A 22,345-nucleotide genomic window follows, 5' to 3' on the forward strand; every position below is an offset into this window, starting at 1 on the left:
TTTATGCCTGAATAAGCCCAAATCCAAATATTTACCAAATATTTTTGCTACTGCTCAACCCTGCTCCCCACCACTCATTTCCTTCTAGAATTACTGGATGTAGTGCTGGATTATAATTATTTCAGATTTGGCAGTGATTTTTTTCTTTGCAAATTTGAGGGGTCGCTATGGGATCACCTTTGGGTCCTTCAATTGTCAATTTATTCATGACATCATTGGAAAACATAAGGAACCTAAGTGTAAATTCATTCCAGCAGGAGATTCTTTTTTACAAACACTTCATAGATGATATATTTATGGTGGTAAAGGATCACGCAATAGTAAACACCCTACTTAATTGGTTCAGTTCTTTACATGACACTATCAAATTCACCAGTGTAAAGTATTCTGATAGTTTGCCCTTTTTGGACTTGGTGGTCTCTATTACCCAGGACCACTCCTTGTCAGTTTCTCTTTACCAGAAACAAACTGACAGGAACTCTTATTTGCATTACTCATCTTTTCATCCATGGCATCTCAAAAACAATTTGCCTTATGGTCTTTTTTTTAAAGAGAAACAGCATCTTCAGTCATGATTATAAGAAAGAAGCCAAATCCATAACAGTAAAGCTGTTGAACCAGTGCTACCCTTGGAAAATTATACTGCAAGCCCATAAAAGGGCTGACAATGTCCACTCTCAAGCTCTTTTGAAGTCACAATCCAAATACCTGCTGCCCAGAAGCTTCTATGGGGCTCGATGGACTTATGCCACCTTGTTGATGGCTTAAGTCCAAACTAATCACCGCCAGCATAAGTTGGCTCCTCCACAGCCATGCCCTCACTGTGCCATCACTGGTGGTGCAGGAATGCTGCTGCACGATCCTGTACTTCTTCCCACCACCAGGGAGATAGCAGTGGTGGCTGTGCACTAGTGGTTTCGCCCCTCTACCAGTGTAAGTACCCTGGGCAGGGCAAATGCATCAGATCAGTTGCATGGGCAGATTTGCCCCCTCTTTGAATGAGGACGTGAATCAATCAAATAATATTTAATGTTGCACGTGCATACTCTTACTACAATTCTCTGAAATCCAGGAAACCAGACCTTCATTTTAATCTTTTGCCTTGAATTCTCAAACACTCAGCCTCATCATAATCCAACAAAGGACTGCCTTGAGAGAAAAAACTAATCTACATTTCCTGGATCTGAATAGCTAATAACTGGAACAATGAATAGAAGGATATTGGCAGAAACATCATGGAAGTGTGAAAGACCAATAACTCATGAATAACAACTCTGTGCTAACAGTTTTAATGAGTGCTTTAATGGTTTAATGGATGACACTTAAATCGGATTCCTAGTAGATTCATTCTGAAAGCTTGTATACAATAAAGCTGTCACTGGCAGAGCAACTGGATTCCTTTATAGCAAATTCATGAGCAGCATACTGAACTATTATAAACAATTTTGAGGATGTAAACACTGATGTGGCAGTGTTTGCATTTTCTCACTAAACTATTTTGGGTGCATTTTCATACACAAAAAAAGAATATCTGAAAGAAGCAGGTGTGGTATTTAAAGCTGCAATAGGTGGTATTTAATTTGTATTACTGGCAACTCTGAATTGTAGGGCAGGAATGCACTTTAGAAAAGTTCCTGTCACAGTTGTGCACTAAGCTAGGATTCCTCATTTATTTATCCATACAATACAAGGTGACATACTATGTTAATCCAGGAGGGAATTAACCACAATAGACCGTAAAGTACCAAATTGTCATGAAATTGCTTATTGAAGAAGGTAAGCTCAGCTAGTTCAAGGAAATAAACCATGCTATGTATGCTTATTTAATAAAAATACATGGAAAGAAGAATAATTAAGAGCTATTAACCCAATGTAAACTGAATTTCACACATATCCACAAAATTATAACTAGAAATAAGGGTGGGGATTTCTCTACTAACCCAAAGTTCCAGATTTTCAGAAAAATGTTAAATCTCAAAGGGAAGGGGATAAAATTACACAAAATAAAAGAAATAATGGCTGCAGTTTTAAGAAAAGAATGCCTACTATACTCTCAGTCACCACTTTGGAGACTACTAGGAAACCACAACAGTATTGCCAGGCCTTCATTTTTGTGAAGCATGGTCATTGGGAGGGGGGAGCTGTGGTAATTGGGAGTGGATGTAAAGCGTTGGGAGGGCTGTAAAGCGTGGTCATTGGGAGGGGGGAGCTGTGGTGGATTTGAATGACTGTTGCCAGCTCTAGGTTGGGAAATACCTGAAGCTATTGGGGGAAGTACCTGAGGAGGTCGAGGTTTGGGGAGAGGAGGTACTTCAATGGGGTATAATATCAGATTCCACCTTCCAAAGCAGCCATTTTTAACGGGCCTGACCCATTAGCAGCCACTGTGCAATTTGACCAAGTTCATCAGTGGTGGTCACCACAAAATTTAGTCAGCTTTTCCTGGGGAGAGAATACCAGGGATACAGAAGGGAGGATTCAACCGCTTGTTGACAGCAGTAATAGCAGGAGTAAGATGGGTAGCTGCTGCAACCCATAGTATGGAAGAGAATCTACAGCAGACAAAAAATACCAGATTAATGTATGTTTCTCAGTGGGAAATGCCTAGTGTTTGTTGACAAAACAGAGTATAAGGACAAGTGCTTTGCTGTCTCCTCTAGGAAAAAGAAATTAACTCCAGAGGTGCTTGGGACATTACAAAAACCTCTGAAAATCTCAATTATCTGCAGAAAGTCTCACTAGAGTACACAGAACCCCAAGTTTTTGTGCAACTTGAAATCATTAGTACTTAGCAGGGCTTAAGGAGGCAAGCTTCTTTCCCTCCAGCATAAGCCTGATGGGGAAGGGGGGGGCAGAAGAACTATGATGGAGGAGATGAGGGGGAGGCCTCAGATAGATGGTGTCCAAAGAACGATAAAGCTTGTACTTTGAATGTCTCATATATGAAACACAACTATATAAGTATTTCAGTTCTCTCCCCCAAATGAGCAAGGGCAAAATATTTAAGAATTGATGTGTAGAAAGAATAATAGAAGTAATTGCAGCTTGAGGGAAGTAACTGACAGCCCCAAAGTATTAAACCATTAGCACCAAACAAAACAGACATTTCTTTGTAGGAAAACATATTGGCCATAGCCTTTTATTTATTTATTGGTTCAAGGTTAACAGAAGTGAAAGGCACAGCATGGGGGTCTGATCTGTATGCTGGGTATCCCAAGTGCTGTCCCCTAGCACCCACAAATTTCCTCAAGCCTGCCTCCTGAAGAAAACCACAACATGCTAGAGCAGTGATGGGAGATTCCAGACGGGTGGTGGGTCACTGCCAGAAGAGTCCCTTTGCTGCTAGGGGCGCAAGCCATAGTCACTCATGTCTGGGAACCCTACCCATTGGCTTGCTCCACCTGAAACCTGTTAGAGAGGTTCCATCAAAGTGCGTAGCTCACCGGCTCACCCACTCTAAGAGATCAGTCCCCCATGTGCAACCTGCCACCTGGCTATGACAAAATTAAAAGACATAAAACAACAACATTAACAATAGGGAGAGGAGGACGGGAATGTGTCCGGCTCTGGAGAGGCTGGCCTGGGCGAGGCTGAGCCTAGCCTTATAAAGGCCCAGCTGACCCACCCCCCTCTGATGTTGGGTGTGACCCCAATGTAATTCAAAATTGCCCAGATTGACCCACTCATGCCCAGTGGGCTGGCTTGCAGGCTGGAATAAAGCGCCGTGAGATTTGGGGAGGGGAGCAGCGCGTGCATGTGCTGCCTTTTCCCCAGCAGCAATGGCAGCTGTGGTAAGTTACGGCCACTTATATAACATGAAAACTAACTACAGTGAACTACCCTTGAAAATAAACAATTTGACCCTTTTCTACCAATGTCAGCCTTTGCTATGAGAATTTCATTCTTCAGAGAAATCCATAATAACAACAATAATCCATAATAAGATGCTATTTTATTATGCAGGAAACTTGCCAATAGAATGAGATTTACATAGCGCATTAGCAAAACATGAACGCTTAATACATGAATGCTAATGCATCGTAATGGCAAGTTGCCAGCAAATTATATTATCCTGCAGCATTAGGAACTTGAGTGCCAGGAAGTAAAAAATGCCTCATTTGGCAGAGACTGGTTTTTCATGCTACAAATTTTTACAAAGGAAGTAATAAGGAAATGGTATCATTGGTTATTACAGTGTTCTTTAGCTGAAGGCCCATGAGCAGTTTTAAGGAATTTTCTCACCACATCATACTTGATTGAAACTGGATATGCTTTGGTGAGAAGTATAATTTCCCCCTTCCATTTCTGCCAGAGACTGGGGGAAGAATCCTTTTAACACTCACAGAAAGGGATGAAGACTTGAAAAGAAATGGAAAATGAAGTTGGAGGCAAACAGAAACCCCACCTTAACTTTTGGAATAGAAAATTCACTTATGTAAATTCCAGCAAAAGGTTGGAAATTTCACATCTCCATATTGATAGCTCAAAAGGATATGAATGCAATTCATATTGGCTACAACAGATTTTGATGTGATTCCTTTCTACCTCTTAGCCTACTGAGGAAAACACGCAAATAATGGCAGGCAGGCAGGAAGTTCTATCCTGAACTCTTGAGGTGTAAGTATATAGGAGAATGACTCTTTCCAATTAGCTGAGAAACTGGATTCTATTTCTACCACTCAGTTCAGAAAAACATTATGGTTTCCTATAGCCTTGGCAGACTTCTTCCTATGGAAGTAGCTCTTTGGAAGAAAAGGCTACTGAGCCTGAAGAAAGATTTCAAACTTTTCTGAGCAGAATGGTAGAATAAAAGCATTTTAATATTAGGTATGAGCTCTGCAGCAGTTTGTCCTGTAAAGCACTGTAAAAATGTGAGACTGGGAAATGGAGGTTACCTGCATTTCGGCTCAGTTCACTGGGATATCTGGAAGTGTTAGATGATCATTTCAGATTTCTGTTTCTGGAAATCTGAAGTGTGTGCTCCTTCCCGCCTACCTGATATGATATTTCTCAAGGATCTCATGTCTAACCACTTCAAGATAAGACACATGCAAGTAAATAAAAAGATATATTTGCATAACTATTCCAATTAGAGACCTGGGATTCATGAGTGGTGTAGGCAAGGACATTAACCCCCCCCCCCCCAACCTTTCCATGAAACCTTTATTGATATTGACATATACTGACTATGGGTGGCCCTTGAACAAAGGTTATTGATCTTCTGAGAAAAAAAGTCTAACATTTCTATTGGTACTCAATTGGTATTGGCATTTTAGATCAATGAGACTACTTTGTTATTCTTATACATATATACAGACCATGGAAAACACAACCAAGGAATCAACGTTCTATATGACCCCAGCGACAAGTTGCCAACCTGACAGTATATATACTTATTACTAAGAGTTTTGAGGGGTTTTGTAACTAAAACTGAAACTACAAGACATTATTATCACTTTGATTTTACTATGGGTCAAAATGTTGCTTCTAAGCAAAAGAGAACCTACAAAACTTTCATGTATTCTACAACATAATTAAAAAAGCAGACAGCAGCCCACTGTTCACTGACTAAACTGTTTCTTAATCACTGTAGCATATCCTCCACTGCAGTATTATAGAAGGCTTTTTTAAAATTCTGCTGAATTTTGCGATAAATATTGGTTTGGGTTCCTGTCTGAGAATGGAAGGCTCTGAGTCATATATTGTTGATGTTGGAGGTGTTTTTTAAAACAATATCTTGTTTTAAGTCTGTTACTGAAGGTGAGAATAGACTACCAATAGTAGGATTTTTTAATTACCTTGTGTAACAATTTGATACTGTATGGATTTTAGCTTATGCTGTTTCTTTAGTTAGTACTTAACATTCTACAGATTAAATTTAGGCCTTGTCTGCATGCACAGTTCACCACAGATTTCCCCAGTGGTTAAACCATGTGTCTCGGAAATGTTTTCTGTGAAATCACTTCACACACCTCCATTCCTCTTTCTTCAGTTGCACTTGTTACACACACTACCAATGAAAATGTATTATTCCAAATTGTGGTATGGTGTCGTACATGACATAGAAGAGCAACACTTCTTCCCTTTTTTCTTGTTTTGTGGACACACTGTATCTTGACTTTAGCGTTAATCACTAATTTAATATGAAATTGACAAAGCTGATCCAATTGCCCCTGCTTCTTTGTATCTGTGCCTGAAAATTAGTAACACAAACTTGTTACGAAATGACAAAGCTGATCTAATCACCCTTGCTTCTGTGTATCTGTGCCTGGATGTTAGCAGAGCAAGTTCTATGTGAAACTGATAAAGTAGACCCAATTGTCTCTGCTTTTGGGTGTCTGTGCCTGAATGTTAATATGGCAAGCTATGTATGAAACTGACAAAGCTTATCCAATTGCCCCTGCTTCTGTGTATCTTTGCCTGAACATTAACATTGCAAAATCTATGTGAAATTGACAAAGTTGATTTAATCACCCCTGCTTCTGTGTATCTGTGCCTGAACATCCTAATATGAAATTGACAAAGCTGATCGAATTGCTCCTGCTTCTCTGTCCCAATGATATGACAAAGAGAATTTTTTTTTAAAAATCCTTTAAAAATGGAGGATGGGGGAGGAGAAAACGGCTGAAAGGGAGCTTGAATGGGTTAGGACCAGGTATTTGGTAGGGCAGAGAAATTAAAACATTTCAACAAGAGTGCACACTCAAGGGAAACTAGCTTGGAAATGGATAAAAAATCATGGTAAATGTGTTTAGGAAAAGAACAGAGGGAAAAAAAGAGAAAATGTTTCCAGAATCAAACGAAGGAGGAAAAAAACATGTGGAATTCAAGTAAAAACACATGGCAATTGGCAGCAAGATTTGTTGTAAACAACTTATGTGGAAAAGGTCTTACATTAGTAAATTATTCCATCACAAACCTGATTGTTCAATGACACTGGCAAAGTCTTGTAAAGTTACTAATATAGTGGTTTGGCAAGGCACCAGAACATGACTTCACCTTCACTAATATTAAATGTTAACAAAAAGGATTGCCTTTAATGTACAATAAAAGCTTAATATGAAGAACAATTAAAATGATGTACAGTCAGTTTGGCAGGCTAGGTTAATGCACATGTTCTTTCCTTGTGTCTCTGAATCTTTATCTGTCAGTTTTGTTAACTCATTTGGTCTATATATGGCAGGAGCACAGGTATTGGATTCCTTTATGAAAAGAAAGAATTGTGTGAATCAGCACTCATGCATATCACTTATGCATGAATAACATATTACTTCATATGTATCTGTCCCATGAAGGCCAGGTGAGCATATGAAACAAAAAAAATCCCCTTTTCTGAAGCTGAATCTGCACACCTGCATCACATTGCTTGGCTTGGAAGCAGGAGCAAGGACACAGTCAAGATTCAAATACTGAGAGAAGAACAATCCAGGAAGATCCCCCAAGGTATCTGCCCTTTTACTACATGCTGTGGTCACATTTTCATAGCTAGTCATGTCAGCAAGCTGACAATGAGTTGAACTGACATGGCAATGCTATTAATATTTGTTATTAATCTGTGTTACACAGCAGGTGCTCATCTTCAAAACAAAAGCCTACTCTTTCACAATATTTTCTGCCTACATCAGATATCTTAAAGCACTGAGGCAGTTAACTGTCAAACAACTGATGATTAAAATTATAAGTCTAAAAGTCTCAGAGGAAAGCACTCAAGCAACAATTAAGAATCTAGTGAGTATCTGATATAAAGCTGTGCTTTGCATGCTACATGCTGGAAAAATCTGCTTCAGATTGTATTTGGCATTCTTTATTCACTGAGTAGTGGACACAGGCTCACTTCATATTATCAAAGCATTGCTTAATTCTGATCAACATGTTTCCAAATAAATAACCCTTAGAGTTTTTATCAACGTCAAATCCACATATTTGCACTGTACACTGAACCTGTGTGAGAAATGCAGATTAAAAAAACCCAATGAAATTAGTTAATAACAAGCAGAAGACATGCAAGGTGTTGCCCTACCCTTTATACCCTGACTTATTTAAATATGGATTTCATATTATTATTCTTGCAATATGTACTGGCAGATGCCAACTCTCATATTTGTGTGTGTGTGTAGCAGAAGTCCAAACCAAAAACAGACCAAGTGCAGAAATGTCTGCTGGCAGAATTAAAACACTGATTGAGTTATTCCAGATAATAAGGCTGGAAGTCTCATGGACTGTATCTTGATTACCAAACCCCGCTGAAGAAGTTGCTAACGCAAAGAACCTGGAGAACTCCCTGATACCAGACTTTACATTTCCTCTGCCTTTTAGAACTATTTCCTTAACAATCATTCCCTCCCTGATTCACTCAAAGTCTCAGCCAAATTTGAATACCTGGGCAGAGACTTCAAGAAGTTACTCTGCATAAAGCCATTCAGAGCTTCCTTGATCCAATCAAGAAACAATTGGCTCTACTGTCCCAACATTTAGAAGACAACAGATGAACTATTGATTAGCTCAGCCCAGAAATCCCTGCATGGAAACTCAGAAAATCCAGGAATAGAAACTTACTTAAAAATCCAGGAATAGAAACTTACTTAAAAATCCAGGAATAGAAACTTACGTACTCCTGCCCCAAACTATGCTAAGGGGTATACAAATACAGCGCACCCCAAGTTCCACGTTCGCCCAGCTAGCTCTACAAGCTGGCTCTCCAAGTTCTCAATGCTGACTCTCCAAGCTGGCATTCCAAGCTCTACAAGCTGGCTCTCTAGGCTGGCTCTCCAGGCTGACTTCAGCTGCTGCTGGCTACAGCTGCTTCTGCCCCCCAATCTCCATGCTGGCATAGGAATCCTTGCCTTCTTCCAGAACTTCTCAGCTGAACTTAGGTAACATATAAGTCCCCTGCTTCCCTTCCCAATCTATCATCCAAACCTATTTTTCTACTCATTTTATATCTTAGGAACTGTGTGTAAGCTTCTCCATGTCTCCTTGTATGAATGTTTTTGCCAAAAACTTATATATTTAAAACTACAATTTGGTCTCTTTTGTATTCTCTGTAGAACGTTTCAAAGCAAATTCTGGTATAGTTGTCTTTAAGATCCCACCTAGCCTGCCGCTTGCACTGCCAAGCTGAGTTATATTCCCCATTGTTACTTTTTAAAGGTTCTCATACTGTTAAGTTAGGTAACAAAGGACTTGCAGGGGGCACCTTCTCTTTCCCTCCCTATTCCTCTGTCATTTCCTTCCCTGAAAGTCCCCACAGGTTCTCCCCATTTCCTGCTTCCTGTAGAGGTTCTCCCCATTTCCTGTACTTTCCATCCACCAGTCCACCTACCTTTATGTTTTCCCCTGTCTTCATCTTGCCTTTCTTGCTTCATCCTGTAGCCTCTCCCTAGGAACAGTCTGGCAAAGTTATGCTATGCCAGCTGTCAGGCTGATCCCTGTTATGTGGTTTTGTCCAAAACAGGTCACAACAACCCTATGAGGTAAGTTAGACTGAAAATGTGTAATTAGTCTAAAGTCACACAATGAGTTTCCACTGCAAAATGGAGATTCAAGCCTGGGACTTCCAGGTTATAGTCTGAAAATCTATTCCCTTCAGCCCATTGGTTTTTATGGGGTCACTGCTACGGAACAGTAGCAAGCAGCTGAGGTTGCATGAGACATGTAAGTCACATCATGATGAGCCTGACTAACCTGACCAGCCTTCAACGAGTTCTCCCTCAAAGGTCAAAACAGCCTTGGAAAGAGCACTGCCTTTTTGATACAAACTAAGGTTTGAAGACTGGCAATACTGTTGATTGCCTAAAAACCTTCACAGTGGCCACTGGGATCTCCTTTCTTGAAGGCACTCTGCTTCTATTATTTCTTGGAGCAGTTAACCGCTCATTTTTTAAAAATATTGCACATTTTTCTAAAAATCTGAGGACCATTCTGAATCAGGAAAGTGGTCCAAGGGAAGGCTGAAGCCTCTTCTCACCTCATGTGAAAGTCCCAGTCTGAATTGGGGACCTGCAGAACTTCCTAATAGAGGTTGTTACAGCTTGCCATTCCAATTATAATTATACGTTACATATAACACCTAATTTGGGCCTTAGTCACAATTAATGTCTTATGAATAGTGTTTGTATGTTTAACTCACTATTATTTCATTGTTATTGCTTTCATTTTAATTTTTACACTGCCCTGGCTACTTTTGAAGATTGGTACCCTATTTTTTTAAAAGACATACTAGCAAACAAAGGTAAATATAGAGTAGGGATTCCCAAATTGGAGAGTACTGTTTCCCTGAGGGAAGAAACATCAAGGGAGGCAGTGAGGACTTTTGGGACTGTGGGGGAGCAGTGCAGATATTCCTGGGTAAGCTAGTGAGAAAAAAAATTGTCTTGTCCTTCCAACTTTGCTGTATGGTAATTGATTAGTTTTAAAGGAAAAGCAGAGGCAATCTCCCTACTGTGTAGCCTTGGGAGAAGAACACAAGGCAAAGAGTCCTCTCACTGCTCTTTTGCAAGACAATATTTTTTTAAAGGAAAAACAGAATTCTCTTCGTGATTGTTTTGGATTTGCAGGAGACCTAATAACAATAAAGATGTGCGAGTTCATATCCACGTCTGTGTGTGTGGGGGGGAGGGGGGAGCACTAGGGATGTGGCCTGGAAGCCTAGGGGGCAGGAGTGTGAAAAACTTTGGAAAGTTTGTTTACACATCTAAGGGAATTTCTTGAACAGAAATCTCCTTTTGATTAGAGTTTCAAAGGCAGTTTGTGATATTGGATTAGACATTCATCTGGATTTTTTAAGAAAAATCTGATACTTATTGTGGCACTTCTGAGTGGCAGGGTTGCCTTCTTCCCCCTTGTTCCCTGATGGGGGCTTCCAGCACTCCTGTTTCCCCCGAGGCCTCAGAAAAGAGGGAGGAAATCTCACCAGCTGCCTGTCCTTCACAATCCATGCAGTTCCCGAGCTCTAGGAACTACTGACCAGCCACTTCGTCCTCGGCCCTTTGTCCTGCCCCCCTTTAAACTGACAAACACACTCATTTAAACTGGCTCACCCCAACCAAGGTCTTGGAGTCGGGAGTGGGCTTGCCCTTCCTTGGTCCTACTGCTTCGTGCCCTGCAATTCCTGTGCTGACCCCACCCCTAAAACTTCCCCTTGGCTCTGCCTCTGCCCCATCACCAGTCCTGGCTCATGGCATCAAGGTAGTCCTGCCTGTTCTGTTTCCCCACCAACCTGTTAAACTTTGCAAGCATCTGCCAGTGGTATGGCTCACTCCAGCAGGGTCTGGAAGTCCAGGCATGCACCTGCCTGGCACTGGACCATTGTGTCCTGCCACTAGTCTGGCTGCTGCTGGTGCCACCTACTTGCCACCATTTCTCCCTCTGAGGCTGATTCCCTGCAACTGAGGAGCAAAAGATGTTTCCTGCTTCAGTGGCAGTGGTTGTGGGGAGCTGCCTGGTTGAGGGGCATGGGGTCAGGCAAGTTCCGGGCAGCAGTATAGTAGTAGATTTTTACAATAGATCTATAGTAGATGTTTAAATCCTGGCCAATATCCACAACTAACAGCATATTCTTAAGGTGACAAAGGGCTATAGGGGCAGATTGACCCTAACACCAGGATATCTGGTAGATACACCAGCATAAGGGCTATTTATGCTGGTACAGAGACCCATCTCAAGTGAGTTGCTTGCTCTACACCACTATGAACAGAAATGGTTTAGGGGAGGAGACAAAGTTAATCTATTAATCTACTCCCAGAGTCCTACTATGGGTCCCATTTTCAGATTCAAAAGTTACACTGCCAAAAATAGTGGCACAGCAGAAACTGCCATTATATGGTTTTTAAAAATGTCCTCCTACCAATGAAGCCCTGCCTATGTGAATCATAGAATCATAGAGTTGGAAGAGACCACAAGGGCTATCAAGTCCAAACCTCTGAAGCAACCCTGACAGATGGCCATCCAGCCTGGTTAAAAACCTCCAAAGAAGGAGATTCCACTACACTCCAAAGCAGTGCATTCCACTATCTAACAGCCCTTATCATCAGGATGCTCTTCCTAATGTTTAGGTGAAATCTCTTTTCCTATACTTTGAATTCATTACTCCTTGTCCTATTTTCTGGGGCAGCAGAAAACAAGTTTGCTCTGTCTTCAACATGACATCCTTTCAAATATTTAAACATGGCTATCACGTCACCCCTTAACCTTATCTTCTCCTGACTAAACATACCTAGTTTCTTAAGCCACTCCTCATAGAGCATGGAATCCAGACCTCTGGACCTGTTCCAGCTTGTCAATATCCTTCTTGACTTGTGGTGCCCAGAAATGTACACAGTATTCCATGTGAGGTTTGACCAATGCAGAATGGAGTGGTACTATTACATCCTTTGATCTAGACACTATATTCCTATTGATGCAGTCCATAATTTAATAGGCTTTCTTGGTTGTCACATCACACCCAAAGCTCCCATGCACAAGGGGTTGAGGTATTTCAAAGCTGGAGTAGAAACAGCTATTGGGGGGAGGGGGGTTGGTCAAGGACATGGCTATGCCCAGTCTCTTAGCTCTTGCAGTTTCCAGGCACCTTGATAGATAAAGAATAAGGGGTGAGGATCTTGACCAGATCCCCATTATTCAAGTGCAGTGGATGACTGAGGACTCCTAAAACACATTCCATTGCAGGTAAAGATCCTGCTACTCATGGAATGCATGCCAAGGAAAATCCATCAGTCACTGCTGGCATTGACAGGAGCTGCAAATAGATGATGGAGGCTTGGCCTTTGCAAGTCTGATGATAGAGATGGATCTGTGGTGCTAAAACCACACACACCCCAACCAAGGGCTGCAAACCAGATCATATGGAAATCCCAGAGGGATCGCTGTGTGGCCAACAAGAAGCCCTAGATTATGACTGCTGCAAGAGACTAACCAACAGGAATTGCTCAGGATTCTAATGCTGACCCTCCATTTCACACAGAGGCTTCCTTACAGAACAAGCTCATCCTTGGAAAGAAGCTGGAGCATGCAAATGGATGATCCTGGTGGTCTCCCAACTTAATGGAAAGTGGCACTGACAGACTGACATCTGTCTTACATCAGGAGTTAAAGAGATAGACACAGAGCCCTGAACACCATTGCCTCTGCAGCACACCCAACAAAGTGTTTTGAATGATCACTAATGGTTATTTGACTGTATCTGGGAGGAGCTTTGCAGGGAGAAAAGATGGAGCCTGGGTAGCACCACAGATGCTGAAAGCTGTCTGAGGAGATGTGGAAGCTCTTCATCCACATGATGGTGGTTTTTCTATATATACAAGTCTTGGGGCACCAGCCTCTCTGCCACATAAGTTTGGGACTACAGCCTTCAGTTCTAAACAGTGCCTGCAGCCCATGCAGGGTGCAGATTGGTATCCTTGCATTTGAAAAGGGGGGGGGCAGCTGCACAAAAGAACAGTTATCCCTCTGAGGAAGGATAAGCAGCTTATATGGATTGAGACATTGGCTGCACAGTGGAAAGCAGCTTATGTGAATCATGGGAGCTACATCAGGGTCCCTGAACAGAGTATGTGCATGAGGGATCAAGAGCAAGGTGTGGAGAGACAGAAACAGATACCAGTTGCTGAAAGCATGGGAAATCTGCTTCAGAATATTGAGAAGCAAAATTAATCCATTTTAGGAGGTCCTGTTGTACAGAAGCCTAGAGGATCCCGGCTGCTCAACCCCCTTTGGGTATACTAATTAAAGACTGAAATAAGATAAAGATGTGGAGAATGACCTTTGTAGGGGGCATTTGCAAAAGTAGCGGGGTCATGCCGATTGTGTGTGTCAGACATCTGCCTGGCCCTGCTGGTTGAAATGCCACCCTAAGAAAACACTGCCCCAAAGAACATAGCCTCCCAAGTTCCTGCTGCCTCTGTTTTTTCCTGGTATTGAAACCATTTTTACATAGTCTAAATATCCTGGGGTGAGCATGGAAAATATCCCTGCACTGCCAGGAATTCTGCTTGGTTCTTGAAGCTGCACAGTGTCTGCCCCGGAGTTGCAGCACAATTTGCCCTGCGACGTTCAAAAATTGCCAGTTTGGCAGTTCTTTTAAAAGATCCCAGGGTGCAAACACCATGGTAGCAGACCTGGTATATTTTTCCTGTTCCCTCTTGCCTTTGGAGCCAGTGATTCATGGATTGTGCAGGGAAAAATGTGCTAAGGGAAGAGAGCTGATCCCTCTTGCCTTTGGAGCTGGCGAGCCTTGGATTGTGGAGGGGAAAGCAGGGTGGGTGGGAGAGCCATTCTCTCTTGTCTTTGGAGCTGATGATGCATGAATTGTGCAGGGGCAAGCGGGGTGGGGGGAGAGAGCCATTTCCTCTTGCCTTTGGAGTTGGTGGTGCGTGGATCGTGCAGGGGCAAGTGGGTGGTGGGGGAGAGTGGATTCCTCTTGCCTTTGGAGCTGGTGAGCCTTGGATCGTGCAGAGAAAAGCGGGGTGGGTGGGAGAGCCGTTCTCCCTTGTCTTTGGAGCCAGCAATGCATGGATTATGCAGGGGAAAGCAGAGTGGGGGGAGACAGTTGTTCCCTCTTGCCTTTGGAGCCAGTGATGCGTGGATCGTGAGAAAGCAGGGGGGGGGGAGCCATTTCCCTCTGTCTTTTGTCAATGGGGTAAATACAAACGATCCGGACCATGTGGAACAAACTGGAGCATTACGTCCCGGTCCTGTCCCGGGTCCTGGAAACGAGAGCCATGCGGAGGCAGAAATCAGGTTAAAATATCCCTGGTATATACGATCCTGTGTCTACCCTGTGTAATTGTGCTGTGCGGAAACGGACCTAGTTTCCTCAGAGCTATGAGAACCCAGTGACAGTGATGTGAGATCACTGAGAGAATGCTTCAAGGAAGGAACAATCATCTGTACAAATATGAAGTTACTTCCAGGACCCATAGCTTCCTGGAATGAGAACCTGGTCACTCTTTTTTAAAAAAATTGGTCTTTATTAATCTGGAGAAATGCTAGCTCTAAAATTACTGAAGCCCCTTCCGCTTTTCAGGGAAACCAACAGTGATGTGTACAAACAGAACATCACACTCCAGTGGGAGCCTTGCAAAGTAACTCTCTCTGCCTCCAAGGGGCTCTTATGGACATTTCCTGAGGGTGACATCTGGCCACCCAGTATCACACGTTTGGAAGTGGAAAAGCCACATCTCCTGTCTCTCCCTGCCAATCTCCCCCTTACATGGGCAGATGTGCAGATGCCACTCTGATGGTTCGGGTAGAGCAATATATGTCTATATGTCCTTTTCAGTGGAGACCCTCATCAAGTATTCTGAGTGCAATGTGTGTCCAGCCATGAAAGTGGGGCAGAAAGGGGGAGAAGGGGAAAAGAGTTACCAGCTCAGATGTACATACCCATGTAAATTTGAGGAATGGGGGCTTAAGAGTACAGGGACCTCTATGGGATGCCTTTCCATGGAGTCTACCCTCCAAAGAAGCCATGGTCTCCAGGCAAACTAATCCCTGCAGTCTGGAGATGTGATGTCATCACAGGGAATCCCCAGGTTTCAACAGGAGACTCCCACCCCTTCCATGGTCCCTTTGAAGGGGTGGAGGTACAGAACACTGATTGGCAACTTATCTGCCTAGCCCTGCCCTTTTTCTCCCCTTGGGTGGTTCAGCAGAGACATTCCACCCCTGTGTCTCCAGTCCCCTGATAGTCTGTTGATGCCCTGTCCATCAGGGCCCTGTCACTGCCCCACCACCAGCACAGTGTATCCCTGCTGTGCCACTGATCCATACTGGCATGGCAGCAGCAATGTTTTTTTAAAAAGCTAACCCCCCTCCTTTTTCCTTCTGGCCACCACGTAAGTTTCCCCATTGGGAGCAGTTTAACTGAGCAGCAGTTGCCACAGCATAAATCCTAGGCTTTAGGATTGCACCGTAAAGGAGTACTGAGTTTAATAGTTTACAGGCTATTTGTGGTACGCTCCCTGTGCCAACCCTGGGGTGGGGCCCTGAGTAATCCCTGCTTCCCTTCATGGACGGTTTCACACCCTTACTGTTGCCAGAGTGTCCTTTGTTCATGTTGTAAACCGCCCTGAGCCCTTTGGGGGAGGGTGGTATAAAAGTGGAATAAATAAATAAATAAATAATTGCAGGATCTAGGCTTCATGCCTAAGGGGTCCAGAGCTGCAGCCATGGGCCAGTGACAAGACAGGATTGAGCCTGCCACTGCCAATCCCCACTCTCCCCTCTCCACCTCTATTCTGTCTAGACTATCCTTCTACTTGCTTTACCTTTCTCTCCCTCCTCCTCCTCCTCCTCCTCCTCCTCCTCCTCCTCCTCCTCCTCCTTCTTCTCTCTCTCATTCCCAGCTCCTCCTGCCACTCCCTCACTTCTGCCTTCTCCCCCTGGGTAGGACCAGTCAGTTTTTGTTCCATCAGTCAAGCACTGCCAATCTGTGGATTCCCCCCCCCCCCCGGCCTAAGGATTCTCCCATCCTTTTAAGAGCCAGTAATTGGGAAAATGGGTGGCTAGGCCATGGTGTTGGGTTGTCTGTCAGCTGAGCAGCCTGTGGAGGCCTGGCTGACCACTTTAGCCAGTGAGCCTCTTACTCCAACTCATCCTCTCAGCTACTGCACACTGACTTCACCCTGCTGTGAGTAGGCTGGCATTGTCTGCTGTTCCCCACTGCCCAGGCTCTGCCATCCCACTGCTTTTGTGCTGTTCCCCACTGCCGTTTCCTGCATTTACAATGTGGTGGTGAGGTTCAGAGCCTCTCCTGGTCAGCGGGTTCGCCATTCACTGCCCAGCTGGGGTGAGGTGAGCACCAGGTCGAACGCCGAGTCTGGGCTGGTGGTAGGAACTGGCCCTGCACGCTATTCTACTTTATATCAAAGATTTATTGTATCCACCTAAACAAAAAATTGAGCACCTATAATGAAATACTGGTATGCACAGTTTATACAGCATGATTTTTTGTGACTGTGAACACTATATAAATCAATATGAGGCAGAAAATATTTATTAATATAGTTTATCTTTAAATAAAAATCTGAAGTGCTCTTTAAGTCAACACTTTTTAGTAACTGCTATGCCCTGGATAGCCCAGCTGAGTCTGATCTTGTCAGATCTCAGAGACAACCCTGGCAAGTACTTGGATGGGAGACCTCCAAGGAACACCAAAGAACACCAGGGTCATGATATGGAGCCAGGCAATGGCAAACCACCTCGAAACATCTGTTACCTTGAAAATCCCACCAGGGTTCACCATAAGTAAAAAAAGATGGCAAAAAAGAAGAGATTGTATATAACTTTTCTTTGATAGCAATGAAATCATTCTTCAGATCAGATATAAGGCCTTCTGCATCATATGATACACAATTGCAATTCTGTACTGCAATGGTATATGAGCATCTGCAATTTAAATCTCTCCTTCCTAAGATATTTAAATGCATTGGATATTTGTAATTGCCTGTCTTGACTATAAGTTCTATGTGCATAAAAGGTCATACAAATTTGGCTTATGAAAATAAAATTTATCACAGCTACTGACAAAGCATTTTCCCCACAAATAAGCAATTCAAATTTCACAGTCAAATGTAGAGAACTTAGAAACATGTCGGGTAACAGGGCTTTATTGGTTTCTTCATGATCATGAACTTCTACCATACCACTATATTGAACAAACATCAAAGCCATCAATATAACTGATCACAATAGTGCATAATGTTAAATAACCTGTTGAAAAGTCTTCAATCACTGGCCCAATAACCATAATGATTGTGGCGGAATTTTTCTTGTACTTATCACTGACAGTGCTTTGTCTATTTTGTTTGCACGATAAATCATATTGTCCCTTTTTAAAAGCAGTAATAGTTTATGGTGTTTAAAATATGTGGTCCAAGTCACTTCATTCACAGTCCATTGACATGAGAGCCATTTTTGTCTACAGTGTGAATGTGTATCTAGAGACTTATAATATATGGGCTATTAAAAGGGTATTTCATAAGTGGCTCCTGTTACGATACTATCATATTCCACAATTTATGAATAATTGACAGGAGAGATAATAATGGATAGATGCTGCTGCATTATCTAACAACAATCTCAAACAGAATCCTTAATCTATGAAAAAATATTCCCAATAGCCCAAAACATCTCCCAGAGCAATTATAATATGAAGTAGTGGAAAGAGTATAGATTTCTGTCAGTACTTCATATTAATTAATCCCTTAATTAATCCTTTAATCAACTGGACACCAAATTCAAGCTTCATATAAGAGTAAATAAAATACTAATATAAAAATATATCTTGTATTATAAAATTTTCTGCCTAAAATTATTAATAACATAGATTTCAAGGGAATTAAATTGAGCTGAATTTACTACAGAGTTACAGGAGAGAAATTTCAGTTTTTCTCATTCTGTGTGGTTTAGAATTTTTTTAAGCCTTATTGCGTTTGCTCATGAACTTCCAATTTATTTTAAAATTAAATACTCACAACACCAAGTGTTCCATAAAAAAATATTTGTAAGTAACTTGTGCTAATTAACTATATGTTTGTTATGATTATCAGTCAAATGTGCCTGTTAACAGAGGTCAATTTTGAAGACAGTTGAGGGCCTAATGCTGAAGTCATGCATCAACTGACTCTGGTCTTCTCCTCTTTCGGAGTGGAATTTCTAGGTTATTTTCAAAATTACATATTATCTTTTCTGTGCTTGCTGATTGGTACATTGATAATCATAACTGCTGATGATGCATGGCATGGCCCCCACAACTTCAAAAAGAATTGCCTGGGGGATCTTTGTTTTGGAGCATGTTTGGCATTATTATCCACCACTCTGTTTGCAGCAGGGCAGGGATTACACATCAGATTTTTTTTTGTGCCTGGAGGAGCGATGTTTGGTGGGTTCTCTATCATGCACGCATGCTTTAATTTTTTATATAATCTTTAATATTCATGTTTAATCTTATAAATAGATTGATATATCAATCTAGCAATCTATTGATAGATTGATATATTTACATTAAAAAGGCGAACTATTAAAGAAAACTCTTGAATACAGCATCTGTACACTTTGTGCAACCACCGATAATCTTTTATGGAGGGAAGTAATGCTGGGGGTGGCAGGGAGTAATGGAGGTGTGCAAACTGCAAAACTGCAAAACTCCTGACAACATGAACTGCCATCTGCTGAGCTCCCCATGGTTCACAATCGCCTGTCTCCTGATGTGTTGTAAACCAAAGTATCAAGACTGATGGGCTTTTCTCGGTGTGGTCTGGAATCACTGATTTCTTGAGTACAAACTATTCGGCTGGAGAGATCCCAGTTTGTTGATCAATGGGTGTTTGGACTGATCAACTACTCTTATTATTTTTGCATTTTTAGTGTTAGTATTGATTTATCAATCTATCAATAGGGTTAGGAATGGGGAGGCCATTGGCAATCAAAAATTTACAGCTGGCCAAGAAATGGGTAGTCAACAACAGGGAGGAGGGCAAGGGGGAAGCATGCAAAGCAGCATGAGGGAGTGGGAGGTAAGACTAGGTGAGCTGGCTGTATGTGGAGGGAAGAGATTCTGGCAAAGCTGTGCTCACTGGCAAATCTGTACCACTCTGGCTGCAAAGTAAAATTAAGTGGATATGCTTGCCACAAAGAGAGTGGAAAGTGAAAGCAGGGCTAGAGGAAATACATCTATACAAGAAATCTCCACCATGCAGCAAACATCTTGTGCATAATCAGCCATTTTGTGAATCTGCACAGAAAGTGGAGGGTGTTGACAAGCTTTTTAGATCCTCCTCCTTGGTTTCTTCTTTAGACAGAAGACACCAGGAAAAGTACAGCTATCTTGCCCAGTATGCCACATTTACAGTTCATTGGTTCCATTGTGCTGCACAGAATTCCGAATGGTGCCATGTTTGCAGCTGCCCTCAAGGCAAGGTTTGGTGTTTACAAAAGGCACACCTCATCATTTGACTTCCACAGGAGCTTCAGAACTGAAGGAGGGATCAGCAGCAGTGGCCTCAGGGCCATCATGCCTAGCAAGCCATGCTTGCAGTTTGCCTTAGAGTACTTTGGAGCTGTCCAGCTAATCTTGCCATGTTCCCTCAGTGATAAATGTGCAGCCAAACTCACCACTAGCAAAATACACAGCTTTCTGCTTCTCTATCATAAGTTTCAGTGCTTAAGCAAGAGACTGAATCAATATCAGTGAGCCACTCAGGCAGAAGGTCTTATTTCCTACTTACATAGCAATGAATAAGTATTTATTCATATTTATTAGAATTATGAATTTTGTATATGGACTAAACAATTTTAATTGTTATACACTCTGAGTCTAGCCTTGTTTTGAGACAGGGCAAGATATTAAATCTAATAAAATAAATAATGGTCATAAGACTTCTGTGCCCAAACATTATTGTGAGTGAAATTGTCACCCCAACAGACCCTCTTATTCACCCACTTACCCAAATGGAAGTGATTCACAATTCTCCCTTGCTTTAATTAAACTTTGGTTCCTTAAGAGATTCACCTAGAAAGTATCTGAATTTATATTTTTTGGAATTCCATACAAACATGAATGCTTAAGTCCTAAACATACTTGTATTGTCGCAATAAAATTCTGCTGAACTCAACAGGGTCTTTTTTTTAAAAGTAGACCCATTCATAAAACATTACAATGAATCAACTCCTAAGTAGAAGAAACTTGCACAAATTACCTCATATTCCTGGGAAAACTTCAAATTGTCATTAGCTTTCAGCCTTTCAATATGATCTGCGAGTTCCAAAATAGGTATGGGTGGATGGCTAGCCATACCTGTTAAAGAACAGAAATATGAAAAGAATTTTAAAATTATGACAGAGGGGACCTGAATCCCAGACTTAGAAAAGACAGCAGTTAGAATGGCTAGAAATGTGTAAATAGTAAAGATGTCATAAGGTGAAAAAAGCAGGCAGATAGTTTAGTCACTCAAAGCAAGACATGCTCTGGAGAGATGAGCTTTGAAGCCAAATTTCCAAAACATTTAAAATTAAAAAAAAAATCACCAAGCATATTTCCAAAGCTAACATTCCTAGTATAAAAGAAAAAAAAGTTATTATGCCAAGACGTAAGATGAAGTTAGCTAGGTGGGGAAAAATGAGACTGTTAGCCTTGATGCTGAACTCTGCTTTAACTAATGACTCTTAATGTCGTATCAAACCCCTTGACCTGTGCTGTATGAAATGGAAACTGTGCTGGAATTAGGTGAACAAAAGATGTGGGGGCAGAAGTCATTGGGGAAAAAAATCCAAAAAGGAAATAATAGTATTGATCTAAAATAGAGTGAAATGAGGAAAACAAACTTGAAGAATGAAAACTACCAGAGATACTTGAACCTGCAAAAGGAAATGGTAAGAATAAATAAAAAAGGAAGAAAAGAGGAGGAAATATATGCAAATTAAAACAAAAAATGGAAAAGCTTAAAAAGTGCTAGGTATGTTTTTGTCTAAATAAGATGAGGGGGGCAAACTAATGATTATTTTAAGATTTTACAAATTTTAAGACATTTCACATGCAATTATGGATTGCCAGAGTAACATGCACGCTGCTTACAGACAACAGTCAGTAAAGACAAGATTAGACATCAGACATTTTGAACTTCAAAAATGTTTTCACTAGTAGCAGATTGTAGAGGCAGGGGTTGTGCAGAGTCAGTTCAGCTGAACAACAACATCTGGCTTATCCTAGTATCTCAACCCCAGTCCCTTTATCAACCCCCAGGAATCACCTACAATCTACTTCAGGTGTAAACATCTTTGTCTACTGATGAAAAAATAATGAATACAGACAAGGCTTGAAGAAGGGATGGGAAAGAGTTGGGGAAAGGATAGGGCAAGGGAGAGGGTGAGACAGAAGGAAAAAGAAAAGGAAAGAAAAAATGTGGGGTCAACTAGCATGACCTGCCAGCTGCAGGTTTTAGAAAGTCCACTCCTGATGGAGCTTTCTTGTCAACCAATCAATATGGATGGGTTTCTACCCACCAAAAATGTTTTTCCATTTATTATTTATGTTTATGCCTAGAATAAAAAGAAAAGGCTGGAATTTTTTGAACTAGTGAACCCCATGATGTGTTGAAATTCTAAAGCAAAACCATCACTAAAAGGAAGGAGGGGGGCTCAAACTGGAAGCCACATTTTTCCACTGTGTAGTTTATTTTACCACCATGAATTTGAAGGGCATGCTTTCAGAAAGCTAGCTTGCAATTTGCTGCAGCGCAGCTTCACATGACCTGGAAATGACAATATGATTCATTCATCAAATGCTTTTTACCTAGCTTGAAAAAGCCCATAAGTAAGGACCAGCAGCATATCATTCAAATCTTGTTTA

The 22,345-nt window shown here is 41.7% G+C and overlaps 1 protein-coding gene across 42 annotated transcripts in view; it reads right to left on the reverse strand.

Annotated features, from left to right (window-relative positions):
* Nucleotides 1–22,345, reverse strand: part of PTPRD (protein tyrosine phosphatase receptor type D) — a 1,487,793-nt gene that overhangs the window by 102,327 nt on the left and 1,363,121 nt on the right. For all 42 annotated transcript variants that reach the window (XM_048502785.1, XM_048502811.1, XM_048502810.1 and 39 more), the window contains one exon: nt 20,697–20,794. In XM_048502785.1, the coding sequence (XP_048358742.1) occupies nt 20,697–20,794 (98 nt within the window). The remainder of the gene's footprint in view (nt 1–20,696; nt 20,795–22,345) is intronic.

Source organism: Sphaerodactylus townsendi, linkage group LG07 (assembly GCF_021028975.2).
Source record: "Sphaerodactylus townsendi isolate TG3544 linkage group LG07, MPM_Stown_v2.3, whole genome shotgun sequence".
NCBI classification, from domain to species: Eukaryota; Metazoa; Chordata; class Lepidosauria; order Squamata; family Sphaerodactylidae; genus Sphaerodactylus; species Sphaerodactylus townsendi.